The sequence below is a fragment of the Cydia strobilella genome, chromosome Z (genome assembly GCF_947568885.1).
Source record: "Cydia strobilella chromosome Z, ilCydStro3.1, whole genome shotgun sequence".
Taxonomy (NCBI): Eukaryota; Metazoa; Arthropoda; class Insecta; order Lepidoptera; family Tortricidae; genus Cydia; species Cydia strobilella.
Genome location: NC_086068.1, coordinates 21,740,156 through 21,765,567, shown reverse-complemented (window position 1 = coordinate 21,765,567; position 25,412 = coordinate 21,740,156). Strand labels below are relative to the sequence as shown.

The 25,412-nt window shown below is 40.8% G+C and overlaps 3 protein-coding genes across 3 annotated transcripts in view; all 3 read right to left on the bottom strand.

Annotated features, from left to right (window-relative positions):
* Positions 1-537: 537 nt before the first annotated feature.
* Positions 538-1,272, bottom strand: LOC134753707 (uncharacterized). Its single transcript, XM_063689646.1, has one exon. It carries the CDS (start codon positions 1,270-1,272, stop codon positions 538-540), a length of 735 nt encoding a protein of 244 aa, XP_063545716.1.
* Positions 1,273-2,230: 958 nt separating this feature from the next.
* On the bottom strand, positions 2,231-3,900 carry LOC134753706 (uncharacterized). The gene is made up of 2 exons (XM_063689645.1): positions 3,774-3,900; positions 2,231-3,711 (listed from the first exon to the last, which is right to left on the bottom strand). Exons 1-2 carry the CDS (start codon positions 3,898-3,900, stop codon positions 2,231-2,233), a joined length of 1,608 nt encoding a protein of 535 aa, XP_063545715.1.
* A 3,862-nt stretch (positions 3,901-7,762) lies between these two features.
* Positions 7,763-25,412, bottom strand: part of LOC134754463 (uncharacterized) — a 104,469-nt gene continuing 86,819 nt past the window's right edge. The window contains exons 4-5 of the mRNA XM_063690797.1: positions 15,991-24,112; positions 7,763-11,430 (exon numbers count right to left, since the gene is read on the bottom strand). Coding sequence (XP_063546867.1) covers positions 9,309-11,430; positions 15,991-24,112 — 10,244 coding nt within the window. The 3' untranslated portion in view covers positions 7,763-9,308. The remainder of the gene's footprint in view (positions 11,431-15,990; positions 24,113-25,412) is intronic.

The following is a 25,412-nucleotide window of genomic DNA, read 5'->3' as shown; positions in this document are numbered from 1 at the left end:
GTATTTACCCTCATTAGGATCCAAGGATAGCAAGGGTCTTGAGTTCAAAATCCCTTCAAATTGAACGATCGCCGAATAAAGTTCCTCAAAGGTTAAGCAATGATTTCCAACCACTCGTTTCAAATGGAATTTGACACTCTTGACTCCGGCTTCCCAGAGGCCTCCAAATTGAGGCGCATAATAAATAAATAATAAATAAATAATTTCTTTATTCAGATACGGTGTTCCAAATTTGTTAGTTTGTTACTTAAAAGCTAGGTTATTTATATTAAAACTATTTTTATTACACACTAATTTAAAAAATATATATCCCCTGAATGGGGGTTTATAAGTGAGGACATCCAATGTCTTTGTAAAAGACTGTCTGGCCTATCCGCTAACATATTTAGTATGCCGTTGGCACTCCCCTGTATTCTGCTTCTGATGGACATGATCTTTTTACGCATAATGGCGTGGAAGTCCTCTACGTGTGCGTCGGCGAACATTCCAGATGCACTGCAGAATCTAGGGAGCCCCATCAGCACCCTAAACATGTTATTATAGAGGACTCGTAAGGCGCTGAGGGCTCTGAGTATAACTAACCCACAGGCCGCTGGTGTAGAACGATTGACAGAAGGACTTGAACAAGGTTCTCTTTACTTCCCCCGTACAATGCGCGAACCTGCGAGCCAGCATATTCCCCCGAACCGCCAGCGCCCTACGTTCCCTCTCAATATAACTGTCGTCCTTTAGGTCACTCGTGATAATGTGACCTAAATATTTGAACCGGTCAACCTTGTCCAGCTCCTTTTCATACAGCTTGATGGGCGGCACGTACACCGACGACGTGCCCCGCACCGCGAAAACTATAACATGCGTTTTGAGACAATTGTACTTCAGTCCATGTGAATCAGCATAGGTTTCGCACATGCGCAGCAGGTCCCTAAGTGCACTGACTGACGGACTCAGCAACACCATATCATCCGCGTAACTAATGTTATTGACCATTTGGCCATCTATAGAACATCCCGCATACGTGTTGCTGAGTCCGGCAATCAGCTCGTCGACATACAGACAGAAAAGCTTAGGCGAGGTTAGCCCCCCCTGCCTCACTCCGCATTCCAGTCTGTATGTGTCGGATACCGCTCCCGCCCACCTTACACAGTTCTCTTGCCGCTCGTACCAGTGACTAAACAAGTCAACCAGCTCTTTAGGCATGCGGTGGCCCGCAACTTTCCCCACAGTATCCGATAGGAAACCATATCGAAGGCTTTGGATAAGTCCATAAAGCATCCATAAACTGGTGTCTTTCTTAGGGTATAGTACTTGACGGTCTCCTTCAAGGTGAAAATTGCGGTCTCCGTCGAGAGACCGGCTCGAAACCCGAACTGAGCATCATGAAGATGTAAATACTTATCGAGCTGCTTACTAAGAAGACCGTCGAGTACCTTAGCTATCACTGTAGCCAGCGATATGGGTCTATAGTTATTCCGTTTTTATTTTTAACAATAGGCACCACTAGCTTGGTACCACTAGCATAGCTTGGTATAAACTTAAACGACATATATTTTTTATTACAGTATCGATACACAGAATCTCTATGTTCAATTGAACATTGTAAATCATTGTTTATTGGCGAGAGAATGGACTGTAAAGGGGGGCGATAAGAGATGAGATTTAGGGGCCAGTTGAGCAAGAAAGTTGTGCTATACTAAAATTAACCTATGAAGTGAAACTAAAGTGCAAAATAGTGTAGGGCGAAGTTACCTTGCAATCCGGGGTTGTGGGCTTGAACCGTTGGCCTCCGTTGTAGACCCTGGTGTTGGTCCCGGGCTGCCCTTGTCGCAAGCTAGAGGTAAGCTTAGATCCGTTACCTTGATCGTCCAACTTAGACCTCGGATTCTCCACTTCACGGATGGGCACGGCGTACTTCGGCTACACAGCACTGATTTTAAAAGTAGAGTGATATTGCGAGAAAATTAGCGATAATGGCGAGACACAGTCTTAACTGACATACTGGCTCTGACAGCTTGTGACAGAGCAATATTCAAATTCAAACCGTGACGTTGGTGTTGCCACAGTAATTACAACAAGAAATCTAAAAATACAAAGCCAAAGCTGAACATTCCGCCCACCAAAATGCAATTGTATTTTGACTAAGCGAAAAAGATAAGAAAATAACAAAAATGTAGTGCGATAATATTAAAACTAAACGAAAAACGGACAGCACAAAGGTAGCGCTCTAAAGCGGCTACGCAGGCAGTGGGCACAGCTTGACCACAGGCCGTTTGTACAACCCTGTGGCCGTGCGCACAGTAACCACACGACAGATCCCGTCAGATCCAGGGTGTGTATCGGTGATGCGACCCAGGGGCCACTTCATTGGGCTCGTCTGCTCTTTCACAACGAGCACGAGTGCGCCAACTTGGACGTTGGGCTGTCTGTCGTGCCACTTCATCCGCTGCTGGAGAGTATGCATGTACTCCTTCGACCATTTGTTCCAGAAGTCCTGGTGCATCTTCTGACGCAGCTTCCAGCGTTGGAGAGGGCTAACCCGAACGTCTGACAGGTTTTCCTCAGGCACGACCGACAGGGGTTCCGTGGTGAGGAAATGACCCGGAGTCAAAGCCGACAGGTCGTTGGAGTCAGTGCTGAGAGGAGTGAGTGGCCTCGAGTTGAGCAAAGCCTCAACTTGGGTTAAAACCGTCGAAAATTCCTCATACGTCAGCCTTTGGTTCCCGACGACACGCGCCAAATGTGTTTTCACGGCCTTAATTCCAGCTTCAGCTAGTCCTGAGAAATGTGGGCTACCCGGCGGGTTGAATTTGAAGGCAATTGTATGGTGTGTGGCAGCATCCTTCACTAGATGTTGCAAGATGTTGTTCGCACCGACAAAATTTTTTCCTTGGTCAGACACTAACCGGCTGCACCGACCACGACAAGCGACGAAACGCCGAAGTGCGGCGAGAAAAGCATCCGAGGACAACTCGGTGACAAGCTCGGTGTGAATGGCCTTTGTTGCGGTACAGACAAAGACACAAATATAGCCCTTGTACGTCTTGTTACCGCGTCCGCGGCCGAGAGCGATGTCGAAAGGCCCGCCAAAATCGACCGCTGCGCTCGAGAAAGCCTTAAGCTGGGATATTCGATAGGACGGCAGGTCGCCCATGAACGGCGCAGGGGCACCCAGTGGCCGCACCCGAAAGCACTTCATACATTTTGATACCACTGCGTAGATTGCCCGTTTTGGACACATGATCCAGAAGTGTTGTGACAACAAGTTATGAAGCGTTTGGATGCCTGGATGCATGAACCGCCTATGATAGTCGTCGATAAGAAGGAAGGTCAGACGATTGTCGCGAGGTAGAAGCAACGGATGCTTCACGTCGAAGTCGAGAGAAGCTCGCGACAGGCGACCGCCCACCCTTAAGAGACCCGCGTCATCCGTGAATGGGGACAGTTTCCGGAACACTTTTGGAAGAGAGTTCGAATGGTTGTTCGCAATCTTTTCGATTTCCTGAGCGAAGCTGCGCTGTTGTACGGAGCGCACGAGAAGCATCAGCGACTGCTTTATTTCGAGAGGTGTCAAAGGTCCGCGTAACAACTTCGCGGTCGTCTTTTGGTTCTTCGCGTTGTTCGCGAAGCGACGACAATACGCTAAGACACGTTGAATCGTTCTTAACGACGAGAACTTCTCTAATAAATTGTCAATGAAGGCGTTGTCATTGGACACTACAAGGACCGTAATCTTTTGTTCTTCGTGAAGAACATCCCTATCAGGCGCCAGTGCTGACTTGGGCCAGCTTTCGGAAGGGTCCCGGAGCCAACCAGGTCCGTTCCACCAGCACGTTTGGTTGACCAAGTCTTGGGGAAGCAAGCCTCGAGATCCGCAATCGGCTGGATTGTCAGTGGTTCTGACATGATGCCAGGAGTCGGGGGGAATTGACGTCTTGGATGTGACTCACACGGTTGGCCACGAACGTTTTCCACCTGGACGGACACGACTTGATCCAAGTTAACGTCACACTTGAGTCCGACCATGCGATGATTCTATCTACCGAGTGGAAAGGCTTCAAAGCCTCCACGACCGAAGCCATCAAGTCCGACAGTAGAACCGCTGCGAGCAATTCAAGACGCGGCACGGACACGACGCGACACGTGACTTACGGTAAGGGCGATCCATTTGGAGATCGTACATTCTCTCACCACCGACTCCCTCATTATGGCGTTACGGCGTATGGCGTCGCGTCGAGGATAGCCAGACTGTTTCTACTCGGATAACGGTACGAACCTACGGGGAGCTGATACCGAGTTGAAACGATCTGTGCAGGAGCTCGACAACAAAGCTGTCAATGACTTCGCATTGACCAATGGTTCGAGTTGGAAGTTTATACCTCCCGCGAGTCCCCATTGGGGTGGGGCATGGGAGCGCCTCATACGCAGCGTTAAGAGAAGTCTTAGCGTTGTTCTCAAAGAGCGGGCACCGAAGAACGAAGTTCTCAGCACTCTGATGGCGGAGGTGGAGAATATTGTCAACAGCCGCCCGCTAACCCACGTCTCCGTGGAACCAGGTAGTGACGGTGCTTTAATGCCGAACCACTTCCTTCTCCACTCTTCCCCTAATATTCCCGCTTTAGGCGTCTTTGACGATTCAGACTTGTTCCTTCGGAAGCAATGGCGGACGAGTCAAAGGCTGGCCGATATGTATTGGCAGAGGTGGGTAAAGGAATACTTACCGGAGTTACTCCCAAGAAGGAAGTGGAACAATGAGCAAGCTCCACTCAAGGTAGGAGACTTAGTTTTAGTTGTAGATCCAGGAGCACCACGCAATGTGTGGCCGAAGGCGGTCGTCCAGCAGGTTTTTCCAGATAGGGATGGTCGGATCAGGCTAGTGGAAATAAAAACCAAATCTGGCGTTTTGAAACGGCCTGCGGCGCGCGTCGCTAGAATCCCATAGGTTGATGAGTGCTGAGCCAGCACTGGGGTGGGGCGTGTTAGCGACGTGCTCAAAATGGTTTTTTTTTCTTCGTATTTAATTTTGTTCATTATGGTGGTACTATAATAATTTGTACAACTTTAGTCTTAAGCTGAAATTTGTAGGTAGATATACCTACGTGTGACGCAGCGACAAGGCTCCAACGGTTTTTGTCTTTGACCACGAGTCAGTCGGCTTGTCAATCCGCGCGCGACACACGTATATACTGCTCTCATATTAAAATCACGTGGTGTTGTAACTTTTAGATAATTAAACTGTTTTTCGTGTCCCGTATTGTGAGCTTTTATTGTGGAACACCTTCACCATCAACAGTGGTATTAAAAAAACGGACAAGCGTGAGTCAGAGTCGCGCACCGAGGATTCCGTACTTTTTAGTGACAGTTCTAGACCATATGACGTCATTTATAGGAAAAACGGACAAGTGCGAGTCGGACTCGCGTAGAGTTGTGCCGTTCCCGGTATCATTCCCCATTTTGTATGGGGAAATTTCTCGCTCGGTAACATTCCCCATACAAAATGGGGAATGTTACCGGGAACGGCACAACTGTAGACTCGCGCACCGAGAATTCCGTACTTTTTTGTGAGTTCTCAGACCATGTGACGTCATTCGTAGGCTACGTCCTTTACAAACTTAGATTACAAAGTGTACTCAGTGCTGCTAGCGCCATCTATACATTTCTTAGCGCACTTTTGAAACGTAGCTTCCTCTAACGGATCTTTGCCTAACTGCGGACTTTTTTAGAACTACTCGGACGGCAGCTCATCTATACCTTTTTGTAGCGGATGTTTTTGGAACTAACACTTCCACGTCCACTGACTCTAGCGACATCTATACATTTCATCGCGAACCATTAAGCGAATCGATAACTCGCATACACAGTGGCGCCATCTAGCGGTGATCATTGCGGAACTAACAAGTGGCGCCATCTCACGGATCTTTGCCAAACTAACTAGTGGCGCCTCTGGCGGATTTTTATGGAACTAGCAAGTGGCGCCATTTAGCGGTGATCACTGCGGAACGAACAAGTGGCGCCATCTGACGGATCTTTGCCAAACTAACTAGGGGCGCCTCTGGCTGATTTTTATGGAACTCACAAGTGGCGCCATCTAGCGGATTCGCTATGAAAATAACAACAGGCGCTCTTACACGTACACAGTGGCGCCATGTAGCGGGGATCATTGCGGAACTAACAAGTGGCGCCATCTATACATTTCAAGCGGATATTTTTAGAACTAGTGGCGCCTCTGGCGGATTTTTATGGAACTAGCAAGTGGCGCCACCTACAATTTGACACCTAGAATTTCAGAGAACCCTGTTTGCGTGTCATAAAATTGGAGCTTCGGGGACCACGGTGATCAAGCGCCATCTTGAAAAGTATAAGTCTTTTTTGGTTTTTCTTTTTTTCTCGGTATATCTGGGTTTAATGTGAATACTGTGTATGGCGAAACGAAAGCTTATTAAATTCCACACTATAAAGTTATACTACACCATGTCCCAAAAACGAAGCCTTTTTCTAGAAATAGGGCTTACAAGTTACAAGGGAAGCTTACAAGTTTCCACACATTTTTTTTTCGTGGTTGGGTAGATAATGTTTTTGTGTTCCAAAAATTGGTAAAAAAATTATACAGGTATTTTTTTCTGACCCGTCTTAAAATAAAATTTTAGTAGGAGATGATTAAGTATAACCTTTTGACTTCTGAGCCATATTTCTAGAAGAAAGCTCCGTTTTAGGGACATGCATGGTGTTTTATACCTTTTTTGTGTAGAACTTAATAAGCTTTTGTTTCGCTATACACAGTATTCACATTTAACCCAGATATTCCGAGAAAAACCAAAAAAGACTTATACTTTTCAAGATGTCGTTTGATCCCCGTGGTCCCCGAAGCTCCAATTTTATGATACGCAAACAGGGATCCCTGAAATTGTAGGTGTCAAATTTCATTACTGTCACTGTTGTTTAAACCCCATTTATGACCTAAAATCTGTTTCTATAGTCACATTTTTAAGTTTTACAAATTTTTCCTCCATTTATTTTTGTAAATTTGTATTGCATAGCACTCGTGTACCAATTATGGATCTACTGATGTCTATTTTATTGAAATCCACTCAATAGTTTAGGCGCTAGAAGTAAAAATATGATTTACTATTCGGCGTCCTCTCAAGGCATCTGTATTGATTTTTCTTTAATAAAACAGGTGTAAACAGGTTGTGAAGGGCAAGAGGAATCTACCAATATGTCGTTTTAAAAAACCGGTCCAGTATCCTGAGCTACAGGGTGTACTGATTTTCAGTATTTAAACCCATAACCCTACTTTCTGTTTAAGTCGCAGTCGAGTAAAATGTTGATATTGCAGTAGAACGTGTACAAATGTATAGACAAAAGTGGAATTCATATTCCTCCAAGTTTTAATATTAAGAGAATATCCCCTGAAAGGGTATAAGCGCTAAATCTGGATTCAGCTATTATTTTCTATAACAAGATGTATTTTTACCGCAAAGTTATCTAGGACTTATTTGTGTAGAATTTAATAAGCTTTAATGTTGCCTTACACCATATTTTCATAGAAAACGTACATTTAGAGTAAAACGGAAATTTCTCCAGGATGGTACACAATTTCCAAGATGGCTGCGATTCTTCGAGGTCCCCAAATGTGAAATAGTGTGGACATGAAAAAGAGGCCTTTAATTAACATACATACCAAATTTCATAACTTTGGAAGGATTTCGAGGTGAGACTTAATCCGATTGTACTACAAGCAAATGTGGAATAAATAATAATACAGACGTTTCAACATTGAGCTTTATTCAAGACTTAAAACTTTTTTTGCTTTAAACACAAATCCAGTTTACTGATAATTACGCAAACTTTAAAACAATAAGTCTTCTTTCTTTAAATCATTACACCGGAAAATAAGATCACATAGTTCCGAGGCTGACAATGGGGCTATTTAGTCTTTCCGTATCTGGACTAGAAAAAGAACTACATCATAATATTCATAATGCATGACATTGGTATTACAACTACAAAAAATATAGTACATTTATAAAACTAAGACGACAAATAAACCAGACCTCGCCGTCAGCCCCCTTGGACACTAGTGACACTACAGAACATACTGCTTATGAAATGTAACGAACACACAATAATTTTATTTTAGCAATATATTTAATGCATGCACTTAATGGTTACTCACAGAAATATTTCGTTTCCTAACATAAATTTTGAGATATTCCTTTATCTTAACACTTTTAAGAGAAATGCGATAATGCAGCAAGAATTATTATTAATACCAAAGATAGATATAACTCCGTAATAGATGGATACAGTCTAAGGAAAAAACGTGCCTCGAAAATCAAGAAAATTTGATTCTCGTTCAGAGGGCGCTACTAGCTTTGGCTTACTGTCGCATAGATGGCGTTGACGGTTTCGTTTGTTATTTAACAATTTAAACGCATATCAGTGAAAGAACATGGGTCAAAATCATAAAAATATTTAATGCAAATAAAAAAATAATTTATCCATATTTAAATACATTTTATCGTATTTTTATAAATCTTCATTTTTAGTTTTAAAGTGTGTCGACAGATGGCAGTGAATTTACTGGGGTTACAAAATTTACTATGACAGTACCGCTCTAGTATAAGTTACTCTATGTTAATACAGTAAATGTGAATAGATTAATGCGATATCTCAACTTATGACAAGTTTTCCCACCAGAAGTTAATAAATATTTTCATAAGTTACACTTAATAATCAGCACTAATACTTTAATGGGCAAGCACATGAAGGAAGATGCGATCTCATATTAATAATCCACACCCTGAGTGAACCCTGTCTAGGGGAAACGTGACAACTTCAAGTAATATCATTCTTACGTTACATCAAACAATCAGCTACGTACGCGTACTGTACTGCCGTGCCGGCTCTGCAGCGGTGTCAAACCAGCACTAGTGTAGGTATACATAAATTAACTTAATTATGCTCTTCTAATAAAATATACAATATTTACACCTGCCACGAAATCCAAAAAATAAAAATATGGATATTTATTAAATATCAAACAATATCATTGACACCACAAATCATGATTTATTAATAATATTCAAAATAGAAATATTTTTATATAACTATGCTACCATACTGCAAGGGACAAAGATTTAACTAATATATTGTAAAAAGATGTACAGTATTTACAAAGTCAATTTAATGAAATTTATCATATAAGAATTCTGGTCAAATGTCATGAAAAAGTACATTTCATAAAGAACTAAATCAGTAACTATATATATACAACATATATACAACATTGATAAACGCTAATAATTCTAAACTTACTCCGTCTTATGACGTTTGTCGTCGTTATTATTATTACGCTTCCGACCTTTCGCGTGTGCTAACATAGTAACTAATTTCTTATGGCTATCGCCGACGATCCAGCCGTGCTGTTGTTGCTGCTGCTGAGCGTCCTCGACGCGCGCGTGGTCGCGCTCGGCGCGCGCCAGCTCCCCGCGAGCTAGTGCCTCGCGCACCTGTTCGTTGTCGCTGCCGTCCGAGGGCCAGTAGTACGTGCGGGTGCGTACCCCGCCCGACGTGCCGGGTTCGGCCGGCACGAGAAAAGTCGGCTCTGACGGATCGTCGGCCGCGCCTTCCGTCACCGTAGAAGGCCCGGCGGAAGGAGACGATATACTCGCACCCGATGATGTGGATGGAATAGCCGGCGGTTCCTCAACAGACTTGCAACCGCCGCCGACTGCACTAGCTGCGCTGGTGCTAGGCTCACTTCTCTCTGATGATCCGATTGGTGCAAGTGTACTTCCTGAGCTAATATTGTGTACGGGTTCACTGCTGCTAGTACCGCTTGTATGCATCGCGGTGTTGCGAATACTACTAGATACCCTGCTTACAATTTCCTGTTTCTTAAAAGAAATATGGCGGTTGTTAGTTCGCCGCCCGCCCGTATGTTGCCAGTCTTTCTTTTTGCCTTTCTTTTTGCGAGTGGTCCCAGAAGCCATGGATCCCGCACTGTTTGGCCGAGGTGGGCCGCCGTCGGGCTCTGATTCTGAACTCCAGGTTTCAGCTAGAATGTTTTGTTTTCCTACTGTGCATTTTCTACGTGCCCTTTGCCTCGCTACGCCTGTTTCGTCTGATGTAGAATCTTCTAATCCGATTTCGTTATAATTACTGGAAATTCCGAAGCTATCTTCTATTTTTCTCACGGGCGATCGATCGTCTTTGGATTTGGAATTGCTTTTTTTCGTTGCCTCGTTTCCTTTTCTAGAAGCTCCTGTGTCATCTAAATAGTCATCTTGCATTAAAGACATCCGGTCATGGTTTTTGGACGACGTGTTATCACATTTCTTTGGTGAAATCGGTTTTAATTCAGGTGGTGATAACGAAGGACGTAGCCCAGGTTTTGTACTTTTATGATCCCCAATAAATGATTTTAAACAGAGTTTTGAAGTGGATGGGCCGTAATCAATAAAAGATGAAGGCTCATCGTCATCATCGATATCCGACGAATGATTTTTATATTTTGATGAATAATTTTCTTTGTCTGTACTTAAATTATATTTTTTCTTGGTATGGTATTGTTCGTATTTCGGTAATAATTCTTCAGATCGACTTGGGGACGCCATTATGTTTTCGTATTTTGAAGCATAAGGCGCTTCATCATTAAGAGGTAGCGATTCATCGTTCAACATCGAAGAACTGGGTTCATCTTCAAGTAAACTATCAAAAAGCTGGTCGAGATTGGCTTTTGGTTTGACCGGTTCTTTGCTCTTTGTTGTTTTCTTTTCACTTCGTACAGCGTTGTTTTTGAAAATTTTTCCCATAACTGCGTTTTTCTCAACTGCGTCTCTTTTCTTCATTTGGGATGACAATTTCTTGGTGTCTGAGGAAGTTTTGGTGTTGCTTACGTCACAAGACATTAAGCTATTTTCAGTTTCATCATCGCTGCAAACATAATCATCCGACATGTAGACGAAGTCGTCGCCGTCGGAGCCGCTGGCACTGGAGTGGTCAGCCTCCTCAACGACGGGGTTGAACTTCGACGTACTCGGGGCGTCCTTGTTAGTGATGCTTTTAAACCTCTCCATTAAAGTTGATGGTCTGAATTCGAATAACTCCACATCTTCATTATCCATGAACTCATATACATCAACATTTTTCAGGGAAGCGGAACTATCATTAAGAGGATGGTCGCTGTCATACTTGCTACTTGATTCTGAGTTTTTATTTTCTCTCTTCTTCCTTAAAGTACTTTTCTTTTTCTTTTTATGCGAGCCTTCCAAAGGTGATACAATTGCAGACATATTTATATCAGTTGTTGGAATGGACACTTTAATTCCGTCAAAGCCTTTCAGTGCCCCTTTAGTGAGAACAGTATTCGGATAGTTCTTCTTGGAATTTTTCTTACCTTTTTTCTTGTCAATCTTTTTGCGTCCTTTGCGACTGAAACAAAAATAGTTTTGTTTTTATATAACATGAAAATGCTGTTTTTATTATAATAATAGGATATAAAATGGAATACTAACAAAGACTAAATTACTGCCTAACTAGGTTCTCAAGCGCTTAATACGTTTAACTATCTAGTGGCTATAAAATGTTGGCGCCGTACAGCGCCCTCTCCTAATTGCTGCTAGAAATCTTTTGTATCTGTCTTTGTATTATACATATTGTCTATGATTACTTACAGTAGGTCAAACAACTTTGTCAGTAGAAAAAGGCGCGAATTTCAAATTTTCTATTTGAAGTTTATTTGGGGCTCTCAATTTTATCTTGAGATCTACATCAATGAAGCTACTAGGCCATGTTTGGTATCGTTTTCGTATAAATCGGGAGTGACAAATTCATTTATGGTATCACATTGACACCATTCCGAAGTACTTAAAAACATATAAACTTTAAACAAATACCTTTTTTTAACTCCTCTTCGCGCTTAAACCGTTGAACCGATTTAGTTGAAATTTGGTAAAGAGATGTTTTAAGTCCTGAGACAGGACATAAGATAGTTTTATCTCAAAAATCATACTTTGAAGGTGTGAAATTTGGTGTGAGGCAAAGATAGATATAACTCCGTAATAGATGAATACAGTCTAAGGAAAAAACGTGCCTCGAAAATCAAGAAAATTTGGCGCCGCTACCTTAACAATTTTAACGCATATCAGTGAAAGAACATGGGTCAAAATAATATAAAAATAATTAATGGAAATATTGCAAAAAAAACATTTATTTATCCATATATAAATATATTTTATGATATTTTTGTTTTTAGTTTTAATCGTGTGTCAATAGATGTTACAGTGGCTACAAAATTTACTATGACAGTACCGCTCTATCCTATTATATCCTCTTTGGTGTGAGGGGAATTCAGCTTTTTCGCCGAAGCTGAATTCCTGAGGTTAATACTGTTTAAGTTTAGGTTTGAAGTCATGCTTGGTATCTTTTTTAACTAAATCAAACATGTAGACCATTCCAAATACTATTTAAATCGGTTTAGTGGTTATTGATTCCCCATACAAACTACCACCCCACGTTTCACACCCTCAAAACTTGGTTATAAAAACTATCCTATGTACTGCCCGGGACTCAACCCATCTCTATACCAAATTTCAACGAAATCGGTTCAGCGGTTTAAGCGTGAAGAGAAGTAAAAAAAAAAACATTTATTTGAATTTTGTTTTTACTTAGGACTGGTGTATTTGGTGTTGTTGAAATGAATTCAGCATCCGAGATGAAAATGAGAGCCCTAAATAAACCTTCAAGAGCGGATATCTTTAAAACTATACAAGATATCGAAAAACTTGACTGAATAAAACTTGTAACAAATTAAATCACTTTTTATTTTGTATAAGTGGCCATGTCGCTCAGCTCAGACGCATAGATTCCGAGATATAATCGAAAAACAGAAAAAATGGAACCTTCAAACCCCCCTCTCCCGCCGGCACCGGGGTTACGGGCGGGGACTTTTGATATGTTTACCTCTTAACTAGTCCAAACAAAGCTACGAAGTCAAAAATTGTGTTCCAAGCATTTCCCTCTATAACTTTCCTGGCCTATTAGGAAGATAAAATAAACCTTACCGTACCGTACCTAGTCTTTGGTAATGTCGAACGAACATTTACAACAAACACACCAAATTAAGTACCTTCATTTCTTTGTAATGTCGCACTTTTCGAGGTCAACCTTGTCAATTTTATCAACAGTTTATATACTTAAACCTTTATCATCAATTACTAGTTATCTGGTAATCCATACTAATATTATAAATGCGAAAGTCTGTCTGCCTGTCTGTGTGTTACCTCTTCACGCTTAAACCGCTGAACCGATTTAGTTGAAATTTGGCATAGAGATAGTTTGAGTCTCCGGGAAGGACATAGGATAGTTTTTATGTCGGAAATCATCCCTAAAGAGAGTGAAAAGGGAGGTAAAATTGAGAGATTTAATGAATTGCTTGATAACTGATGTCAAGCAATTAAGCTTATGCTCAAATTGAATGATTGCCATTAGACTTTATCCAGGCGCTAAACTTACTCTTAGCTGCTGTTACTGATTCCACGCAGACGAAGTCGCGGGCAAAAGCTAGTTATTAATATTTCAATAAAAACGACCATAGTAAAACTTTTAAAGGTTATTTATACGTCAAATGCCAACAATTGTTTACGTTATTTGTCTTTTTTATTGAACTCTACGCCGAAATTCCCGAGGTATGCTCATCATTAGATTTAAGTAAGTACATATTTAAGTAAACCCCGAGAGCTTTCAGCTCGAACTTCAAAACCGGTTTGAATGCCTAGCTAGCGACATGGACGATTACAACGACGGGTTTGTGGAAGCTGTTCATACGGTCGGGTCCAAGTTCTTCAAGACTCGTCGTAGAAGAACCAAGAAACTCTCTGACTCCACTCTCAAGCTCATGGAGGTGAGGCGTGAGATGATTCTGCAGTCGCCAGGTGACGTTTGTCGTTATAGGCAGCTCAACAGACAGATCTCGAAGTCTCTGAAGCGAGATATACGCCGATTCAATACTAACAGTATTGAACAGGCTATCAAGCGCAACAGAGGCTCGAAGGTGTTTGCCAGAGATCTATCTATTGGCCAAAGCCAACTGACAAAACTGAAGATCGACGACGGCAGGAACATTTCATCCAAACCTGAGCTCTTGGTAGAAGTCGAGAAGTTCTATGGACAGTTATACACAACAACCCGAGCACCCGTCATGGATCTAGCTAGAGACCCTAGAGCTAGACTAACTCGACACTATACCGAAGATATACCGAAGATATCCCGGACGTCAGCCTGTACGAGATGAGTATGGCTCTCAAACAGCTTAAGAATGGCAAAGCCTCAGGTGATGACGGAATTACGGCCGAACTCCTGAAGGCGGGTGGTAAACCAGTCCATAAGGCCCTTCAGACGCTGTTTAGTTCCGTCATGCGCGAAGGAAAAACGCCGCAAGCGTGGAACAGAAGTGTGGTGGTGCTCTTCTTCAAAAAAGGTGATAACACCTTGCTGAAGAATTACAGACCCATCTCTCTTCTGAGCCATGTTTACAAGCTGTTTTCGAGAGTCATCACGAACCGTCTCGCACGCAGGTTTGACGACTTCCAGCCTCCCGAACAAGCAGGTTTCCGTAAAGGCTATAGTACCGTAGACCACATACATGCGTTGCGGCAGGTTATACAGAAGACTGAGGAGTATAACCTCCCCCTTTGCCTTGCATTTGTGGACTACGAGAAAGCCTTCGATTCGATCGAGACTTGGGCTGTGCTGCAGTTTCTCCAAAGGTGCCAAATTGACTACCGGTATATCGAAGTGCTAAAGTGTTTGTACGAAAACACCACCATGTCCGTCCGACTACAAGGCCAGAGCTCGAAGCCTATTCCATTGCAGCGGGGAGTCAGACAAGGAGATGTAATCTCCCCAAAGCTGTTCACCGCTGCATTGGAGGATGCCTTCAAGGTTCTGGACTGGAAAGGACGAGGCATCAATGTAAATGGCGAGTACATCATTCACCTTCGGTTTGCCGATGATATCGTAGTCATGGCTGAGACCATGGAGGACCTCAGTGCGATGCTCGCTGATCTCAGCAGAGTATCTGAACGAGTTAGTCTGAAAATGAACATGGACAAGACGAAGATCATGTCTAACGTCCATGTTGTGCCAACTCCCGTATTAATCGGAGGCTCTGCGCTCGAAGTTGTTGACGATTATGTATACCTAGGACAAACAGTCCAGTTAGGTAGGTCCAACTTCGAGAAAGAGGTCACTCCTCGAATTCGACTCGGTTGGGCAGCGTTCGGGAAGCTCCACAGTATCTTTTCGTCTAAACTGCCGCAGTGTCTTTGTCCAGTGTGTGTTGCCAGTGATGACATACGGATCTGAGACGTGGGCGCTAACGATGGGCCTCATAAGAAGGCTCAAGGTCACGCAAAGGGCAATGGAGAGAGCTATGCACGGGGTTTCTCTGCGTGATAGAGTCACAAATGATGATATCCGCTGTAGAACTATGGTCACCGACATATCTCGCAGAATTGCAAACCTTACGTGGCAGTGGGCGGGGCACATTGCTCGCAGAACTGATGACCGGTGGGGCCGGAAGGTTCTGGAGTGGCGTCCGCGTACCGGAAGACGAACTGCCGGTAGGCCTCCAACGAGATGGAGCGACGACCTGGTGAAGGTCGCGGGAATTCGGTGGATGCGAGCGGCACAGGATCGGTCGGAGTGACGAGCCTTGGGGGAGGCCTATGTCCAGCAGTGGACGTCTATCGGCTGACATGATGATGATGATGATGAAGTACATATTAAGATTTATGCGAGTTTTACCATAATTAATAAGTATAAGTAGCCATACGTGGATGAGCACTATGAGCTTATTACTTTTTGATTATAGTAAACTAGCTTCTGCCCGCAACAAGTCTTATCCGATACCGTGATAAACTGATAAATATTAGGGGAACAACTAACAAAACATCTTAAATTTAAATATTGAATCTCGTTTGTTTTAATTACCTGACACTGGGTTCAACTACAAGTTGAGGTTGTTTGGCCGCTGCTGCTTGAGATCGACATTTCCTCTTAATCTTATCAAATTTATCTTCAAACATATCAAATTCTTCAACGTCTGGATACATTTTTTCTTTATATTCAGGATATTTCTTGTCCTTTATAACGTTTAATTCGACTGGTTCCTCGTAATTATTAAGTTGTTCATATTGTGCTTCAGTAGCAGGACTCGAGAAGCGGTCACTAAAGTCTTGCGTATGATCCTGGTCCACATCATTCATCGTTTGCTGGAAAACGATGGCAGACTTGTTTAGATTGCTTGCGTTAGCAGCTTCCTTTAAACCAGAGATTAAATCATTTTCTAAATTCCGGACCTCCTCACTTTCTAAAATAGTTTTAGCAGTTATGGAGTCAACGTCGCCATCGTTTTTATTATTGTCAGATTTAACATCAATGTCAGTTTTTCCTAAAAGGTCTAATCCTACGTTGGCGGCTTGTGACGGACATAGCAAATCATCTGTATCCTTTATAATAGATGGTATGTCAGCAACAGGGTCTTGTTTCTTGTGCGACTCTTTTAAAAGTTCACAACAGTCCAAGAATAATTCTTCGTCGCAACTTAATCCCCTATGTGAAAGCTGTTGCTCCCTCACTATTTTGTTAACATCTGCTAGAATCTCTTCTAATGAAAGTGGAATAATTTTCGGGCCCGATTTAGAGTTTTTCTTGCGTTTTAACATTTTGTCTGTAATAATTTTGAGACGATCTAGATGTTCTTTATAGGCTATTAAATAGTTTGGCTCTTCTTGAATGGGAACCGTTTTAATTTTCATTTCGACTTCTGACATTTTGGAAACATGTAAGAGGGTCATTTGATGCCTAAGGAAATTGTCAGACCGACGAAAATCTTTCTTACATATATTACAATAACTCGGTGCTGTGACGGTAGTTGAATTTTTTTTCTTTCGGCCTTTTTTTACAGTTTTCTTAGATAAGGGTGACCGTTGCCTTGTACATTTTGAATTGTTGTCTCTATCAACAGATTTTCTATTTTCATTTTGCAAGTTCCGCTCTTTTTTAGAATTTCGCTCTTGATATAACATATCTTCGGCTTCGTTAGCAATAATATGAAATGTTTCTGATATCTTTTTTGTTGCTAATAAATTCGACTTTCGAGGCTTCCTTTCTGAAAAGAACCCAAAACTTTCCATAAATTGTTCCGATCGCAGTTGTTGTTCTGTTTCGTCTTGAGCTACTCCTTTATCGGTGTTACAAACGCCAAGCGTACGTCTATTCTTCTTACCGATAACAGAACTCTTTTTACTTAACTTCAAATCGCTGTTAAGTTCATTTTCCACGTTATTTTTATGGTTTGAAAGGGATTTATCTACACCGCATATTTTCTTTTCCTTTTCATCCACATATTTTTTCAATGGTACATCACTTTTCGATGAGTCGTCAGAATCACTTCCGTCATGTTTAGAGTAAGATTGCATTTTTTTACCATCCTCTTCAAAAACCTTTACACTTTTAGTTTCTTTAGAAGACGTAGATTGTTTAGCATTTGTTGATGATCTGTATTCAGTGCTTGTTTTACGTTGTCGTAATGGCTCTGCGTGTTCAATCATATCATCCATATCAATATCGTATGGATCATAAACCACCGATTTAATAACAGCGGACTTTGACCGCGTACGTCTGCCAGCAGCCGGCATGTTGTAACATGTTTTTATACGGGAATAATTTTCATTATTTTTAGGTGTTATATGTTTTTCTTCATTTAAGCATGTTTTAGGAATAGTATCAGGTTCTTCAATCACATTCTTCGTATTACTAATGGTACTGTCTAATGTGTCATTTGTACTGTGTATGCCATGTGTTGTTATTAAAAGCTCTTTCTCGAATTTTGACTGATCCTTATTTACAGTACACTGCACATCTGAAGTGTCTTCAGTGGCATTTAGTTTAATTTTTTTGGGCTGTGAACTTTGTAACAGTTCCACGTGAGGCAAATCGCCGCTTTTGCGCTTTTCAATAGATACCGCTGCGCCTATTTCAATTGGTTCTAGGCTTGCTGCTGTTAATGAGGTAGACTCAGAAGTGGATGGAGCGCAGACATCAGAATCGTCTACAGAACAATCAAGTGTTTCAGAAGGTATTTGGTCTTCGTGTGATATTGTAACACCGTCTTTGGTCTGGCCTTGCAGAGTAACATCAATACCTTCTTCAACACCATTTTCATCGCAACTAAATTGAGTTTTAATAGGCTTTTTCTTCTTAAATTTGCGTTTTATATTCGCCGACTTTTTCCGCTTGACGGATTTGTTTTTCTCTTTGATGTTACTATCAACAGGAACGTTATCCTCGATCACATTATTTGTGACAACTTCGAATGTTGAAGTATTTCTTAAATTATCAACGTTTTCACCAGCGCAACCTTTATCACCGTCAACGTTATCACTTTCAGGACTTTTCACATTATTCTCCTCATCTAGTAATAATTTGGAAAATATTAACTGTTTTTTTGTCAGTGGAGTTCTATTTTCCTGCAACGTGTCAACATGCAACTCCTCCCCGGCAACTGAATTATTACGTGATCTTACCCGTCTGCTGCGTCGTAATGGAGTTGTCATGTTACTCGCTTCTTCAAGACTAGAACAGGACGTCAAAGGAACGACAACGGCAGGGAGGCTATTATTATATATATTACTTGATCCAATCAAGTGCCAACTCTCATTGATAACGGTATCCGGGCAGACTTTTGAAACGAGTTCTTTTGTATTTGCTGATCCCGACGAATCTGTTGTATTTTTCTCATTACTGGGGGCTTCAGTTATTTCATTAAACTTATCTTCTTGATTTTGACTAGTTACATCGTCTGATTGTGATGTCGGAGTCCTTTTCTTTTTCATATTCTTTTGTCTTACAGGCGATGCTTGAGTTTTGGATTCAACATTCCTTTCCTTTACTCTGTGCACATTGATAGTCTCATTTTCTTCGTTTACTTTTGAACGTTTTCTTGATGTGCCAATAGACAGTTTTATATCATTGTTAAGGTTAGTGTTTTCATCTATAACGCTATCGTCTATACGGACTTCATCGTTTTTGTTATCGACCGCAACGCTGTTCATAACAGACTTTGGTGATGTGTCGATTGTATCTGATTGCGTATTTTGCGCAATGTTTTTACGTCGAAGTTTGCGGTGTTTCTGTTTGAGGCTTCCCTCGACAGGTGCCTTTGTTGAATGTTTATCACTTTCCATGGCTATAAAAGACATTGGTTTCTCTTTATCCAGGGAAACTGTATTATTATTACTCTGCGATGAATCACGTGCCTTAAGTATGTTCTTCTCGCTTTTCTTATTTTTTTTTCCCTTTTTCTTGATTACAATGTCTTCATCTTTCTTGGAATTATTTGAATCCTTAACTGGATCTCTTTTTAGAAGATTTTGTTGTTTTTTCTTACAAATGACTGCCAATGACAAGTCATCGTCGGAATCCTCTTGAACCTCTGATATGCAACGTTCTGGTGAAGTCACTAGAACTTCCGTTTCCTTTCCAGTCTTTGGTGTGGAGCAATAAACTGGCAAGTCATACGATTCAGAAATATCTAAGCTCGATTTCGTAATAGCTGCACTATTATTGTTCTTGGTTAATTCGCTATCTTCCAAAGATATATCTAGTTTTATACTATGCAGGTATTTAGTATCTGGGAGGTCATTGTTTAGTGTAATATATTCCTTAGTAATTACTTGGAGCGGATCCTTGTTAATTTCGTTATTCAAAACTGATGACGTAACGAGAGTTGTTTTAACAACTGATTTTATGTTGTGTATATCATCAATTTTTATATTTTCGTCTTTAGACGCGGTTGAGAGCCTTCTAGAGCAGCTATTTGTTTCGTCTAAATTGGATTCCTGCACATTTGGCGAAGTTACAGAAGGAAACTTGCATTCCGCAGCTACATTTTTGTTACTGTGTTGAGTGCTGCTAACTTCTGCTTGTTGAATGGCTAGAGAAATGTCAGTATTTAATGAGACATTAACATGTAAAGACTTTTCGACCTCGTTGTCATGCTCATTATTTTTCATTTCATTAGTTAATACAGGTGCCATAGATGTATATTTTGCCAGTTGGCTGTCAATTGACCTTTGTCTTGCAGATGGAGCTTTGATGCGAACTGCTCTTAGACTAGCTGTTTGGTCGTTGTTGCTTTTGTTACGTTTGGGCTGTACTAGTAATGACATCTGAGGCGACACTTCTACAATAGGTTCGTTATGTATTTCAGTGCGTGCCACAGCTTCATCCTCTGTCAGATCAATTATCTTATCCACCGATACACTATGGCTTATAGACAATCTATTTGTAGTCGACGCAGTTAAAGCATTTTCTGATATTGCGTCCGATTTTGTAATAATTGCTTCAGGTTCATCTTTGGAAATTTTATGCGCTTGTATAGTGAAGGATTGATCTGCAACTACATCGTCGTCCGAGTTAATCGAACGATTAAGTGGCAACGTGGTAGGCTGTGCTAATGCCGGCCGTGATGCAGTGTTTTCAATATGTGAAGGTTTACCAGAATTAGACGAGCGAAGTGGAGAAGTCATTTTGGATTTTGATTCTTGCTCATTTCTCGGTAGTCTAGATACTTCGTTCGGCTCTTGTAATGTTGCCAACTTGCCAGTAGATTCAGACTGATTAGAAAGTTCGCTTTTTAAGCCACTATCCGAGGTTGATGTTGACACATACTGTGGCAAGATATTGAGTAGTCTGATTCGGTGGTCTACAGGCATGTTACCCAGGACGTCAATCAGTTCTTTAGGTAAAAGGGCAATTTTTCTAGCTGTTTCTGGATCTTGGTCCACATTTGACAATACATTTGTACTGACGACTTTCTCTTTATGAAATTCCAACTCTTTTTCATATGTCTGACTTTGAGTGCTTGTACCAGGAAGGATTTTGTCATCACTTTTCTGGTTTGCTGAATTAGTAGGAACCTCGGATACAAAGTGAGAATAATTTCCTTGTATACCGATAGTAGTTCCAGCCAATGTATAAACGGGTGTTGTATTTGCTATAGTGGTTCCAGGTATACTTAACAGAGTATTTGTCAAGGTTGTCGAATTCGTAGATTCAATCTTGGTAACAGAAATACACGCTTTAGCTAATGTGTACACGGGCGTAGTGCTCTCAAATTTATTCAAATGCGATGTTATCCCAGTGTTCGTTATAGCGTATATATTAGCAGTATTCGAAATAGGAGCAATAAGGGGTGCGGTTCCAAAAGTAAACGTTAATTGATCTTGAACGCCAAGCGAAGTTTTTCCTTCTGATGTCGTGGTAAGAGCATAATGTTGGGTTGAGTCAGAGTAATTAGTAACCACCGGAAAAGATGGAGGTGACGTCATATTAGAAGCAGGTAGGTCTTTGTTGGGTGGATTATCAACAGTGGCTGCAACTCTTATCTTATATTGCGGTATTTTTAGCGTGGGATCGTAAATAGGTCTTTGTATTTGAAATGTTCTGTCGCACGTTTGCGGATGAACTTGAAAATACTTTTCATTGCTTTTATCTGCATCATCTTCTTTTTTACCAAATGATGCAGCAGTTTGTTGTTGTGTAGAGGGTTCTTTTAAAATATCTTCAGTTCTCTGTTGGCATGTTAAATCAGATGGTAAATTTTCATGAACTTTCCCTAATGAGTTTTCTGTAACAACACTCTTAAAATTCTCGGATTTTGATGTCGGTACTGTGTCTATTATATTTACATTTTCTTTTGTTGTAGTCAGATTGATGCAACTAAGTTTCTTGTCTTTAATATTGAGGTCTGCAGGGGGCAACTGGCAGATTTGGTTATCGATTTGAGGCTTCACAGCTTTATCGAGATTGCGTATCTCTCTTTTCGGTGCAGATTCTCGAGTTTCAGGGGGATTTGAAATTTCCAGAAAAGGTTTTATGGAATTGTCGGTAACTTTTTTCTTAGTCGTGAGGTCTGTTGGAACATCGAGACAACTTTTGAGGGACAAATCAGTGACGTCATCTTTACTTAAAATGTCAACTTCAGCAGACTTTAACTGTGAAGATTTTAAGCTCAAATCAACAATTTCGTCGTTAGGTAAAGAAATTGTCTCCCCTCTATACTCTAAGTCTTGGCTTTTGTTCGATAAATCCAAAGTTTCGTAAGTGTCATAAGAAGTTCCTAGCAAATAAGTATTTTGAGTGTTTAAGAAATCTTGCGAGGCATTGACGTTGCTTGCTTTTCCGGATAGATCAAGTGGAATCGAAACGATAGACTCAATGTGAGTACTCGCGTGTGCGGGTCGATTGTTAACCGGAACATGATTAAATTCTGCACTAGGAAAATTCTCAACAGTCACTTTACGGTTGTATTCAGAATCTGAATGATGATCGGTTTGCTGTTGGAGATTCAAACAATTTCCGTAATATACATGTTCCTTTATAGTCAGTTTCTTCTCGTTTGTAGAGCTTTGGTTATTAGTCATAGTTTGCTGAGTAAGTTCAGGTAACACTTGATTTTCTTCAGAAGTCTGATTACTCGAGGTATTAGACGTTTTTACCAAAGGTGACTGCTGGTTCTTAGGCCAACCTTCATTCAATTTTGTATTTTGCTCATCTTTACCATTGTTGGTAACTGTGTTTGGCCCCTTATTTGTAACACTTTTATATTTTCGCTTAGAATTTTCATGAGGGGGAACTCTATCTGTCACGGGAACGACTTCAAGAGAAACCATTGTTTCAGGAGCAGTAAGAGCTTTTGATGCAGTAGCTTGAGGTATTGGAAGAGGTTGAGAAGGTAATTCAATTGTTTTAACCTCATTGAGCATCGACTTTCGGCGGCTCGGCAAACCTTTTACCGGAAGATCCAGTTGTTTCTCTGATATTGTGACTTCACATACATTCTGCGATATTATCTGATTTTTATCTTTAGCATTGCCCTGGATGCTTTTTGTATCCTGATTGGGCGATTGAACTGGCACTACAACCGTCTCAAAAGAAGTATTTTTTGCATCCTGTTTGGAAGATTGAAGCTTTTCTACTTCACGTACACGTGAATTTTGACTAGTTTCAATTTTTATTTCCAGTTTTGTCACATTTTCGACATTACTTGCTGAAGTAGCTGTAGCAGTCTTTGGAGTATCAGGTTTTGTATATAGTGGTTCATCATCACCACATTGCACGGAAACATGGCCTGCAGGTATAGTTAATTCAGCAGCAGGCTCAACTAATTTATTTTTCAGCATTGCAATGCAAGCATTGAGTCCTTTTCGGGGCTTGTTCAATTTACTCTTTTGTAGAGCATCTAGTGGCCCTTTAATGTTGTAGTGTAAAGGAGGTTTATCCAGAGTGAGAACTGCCGCTTCGTTTTCAAATAGTAGTTGTTGGCCTGACTGCACATGTTGATTAACATTGTTACATTCTTGCTGGATTAGGAAGAGATGGTGAAACTGCACAGACTTGTCATGCTTTTCCGAATCTGCCGTCAGGCGAGCTATTGAATGTTTAAGCGGGACGTTAGAAGCCGGGGCACAGCGGTTTCCTGAATTTCCATTTTGACCACTATTCCCTGCTCGCTGCCCGCCACGGTTGTTTGAATTGCCTTGACCTTGGCCAGCATGTTCTCTTTTTTTATATTCATAATTATTGATATCGATTCTTTGTGGCGAATTTTCAATCGATATATCCTCCGTCATAACGGTTTTTGAACTGCAAGCAGAATTGGTTGCATCTATAATGCTATCGTTTTTTTCTACTTTTTTTACTTGGCGGTTGGATCTTTTTGCTCTGGAGAGCACTGTAGTTTTTCTCTTATCAGGTTCGGATCGTCGTGGAGTCTTGCTTGCCACACGTCTCATTTTGGGTTTTAATGGTTTGCTATCTTCGTCACTTTTGACCGATGTGGCGTCATTAGCGGGTGTAGCTGCTCTCGGTCTTTCGCTATTTTCCTTGTTTCGTTTTATACGTTTGCTGCAATCTTCAGACGGGCGCCTCTTCATTAAAATTTTTGGCCTTTGTTTAATGCGAGGCCGTAAAGATGGGTTCGTTGGATTTACGAGTACCCGGTGACGCTTCGCGGGCAAGTCTGCTATCATTTTTCTAATTGTTTCAGCTGAAAACCAAAAAATTAAAAATTAACACCAGGTCAAAAAATATTACATCATAATTTATTACGAAAAACATTAAGGCACCACGTCTTACCGGCTTATTTAATGCGTCGGACGCGGTCAACGAAGTATTTTCTCTCGGTGGTCCGATTGGTTTGACGAGTTTACAACTTTATTTACAGTCCTACTAATCAAACTAACGAGAATTTGAAAGTTCATGCTCATAAGAAGACCACACGACTTGTATACATGTTACTACTACTTCGTGTGACATTTTTTGTAATACGCGAAATTATACAGGGTTCTTTTTAAACAGTTAGCCATACTGCAATATATTTAAGTTGCAAGAAGTCCTCAAAAAAATCTTAGTGAAATGATAACAATGTCTATTTATTTTTCAAATTGTAGTCACTTTTTAAAAACCGAATATTCAACACGTGCTTGGTCACCGTAAATAGTGGATTCAATATAAAGTTTAAGTTACATTAAATGCACACTCAAATTTTTCTACATGGGTGAATTCTATATCATATTGAATACCCGTCTGTAAAGTAACAACTTGATATCAGTTCCCGTTTTTGAGAAATAAAACTTTTTTTTAAATCTTTTATACTACTTAAACAATAATTCCCACAAGATATTTTTCGTAGAATGGGTTATGATGCTTATACGACTACACGGTAAGAATATCTCTAGACAATAATGTAAATTATAGATTTATTGAATCAAATTATTATTTTGTAAGTTTTTCATGACCGAGGAACTCCCACACCGAGAGAAAAGTTTACTATGGTGGTTATGAAGTAGTTGTATCGATCATGTTTAAAAATCTCCCGAGTCACTACTATATTTGTAGAATAGCAGCAAGATTTTGGAAACAAACAGCAAATAATGTTTTGCACAATTAATGGACATTTCTAGTTTTTGCCAGTAACTGCACAAGTTATGGAAGAATAACATTTTTCTCTCGATAATTAAATCAATTTCCAGCATAAAAAATTAAAAAAGTATGCGGCATTTCCAGGCATTCACAGAGGCCAATCCGAACTTTATTTAAGATGTCAATAATATATAATTTTGTTATCATTCGCCCCCGACCGTCTCGCTCGCACCAAAACATATTTTAACTAGTAGGAGCGAAACGCACACGCAAATTAAAAAAATGACATCTTTAATAAAAAAGTTCGAATTAGCCTCAAGGTATATTAGGAAAGTATACCTTATGGCTTATGGCATTGCGTTAAGGTTCAATAGTTCAATGCATTAAGTGTCTGTCTTTATATGAAAAACGATAGCTGTCAAATT

Excerpts from the sequence above, each read along its gene's own strand:
- LOC134753707 (XM_063689646.1), bottom strand. The coding sequence starts at position 1,272 with ATGCTTTATGGACTTATCCAAAGCCTTCGATATGGTTTCCTATCGGAT.
- LOC134753706 (XM_063689645.1), bottom strand. The coding sequence starts at position 3,900 with ATGTCAGAACCACTGACAATCCAGCCGATTGCGGATCTCGAGGCTTGC. Across the intron at positions 3,712-3,773 it reads CCTTCCGAAAGCTGGCCCAA|TGTCCAATGACAACGCCTTC; the intron begins GTCAGCACTGGC and ends CGGTCCTTGTAG.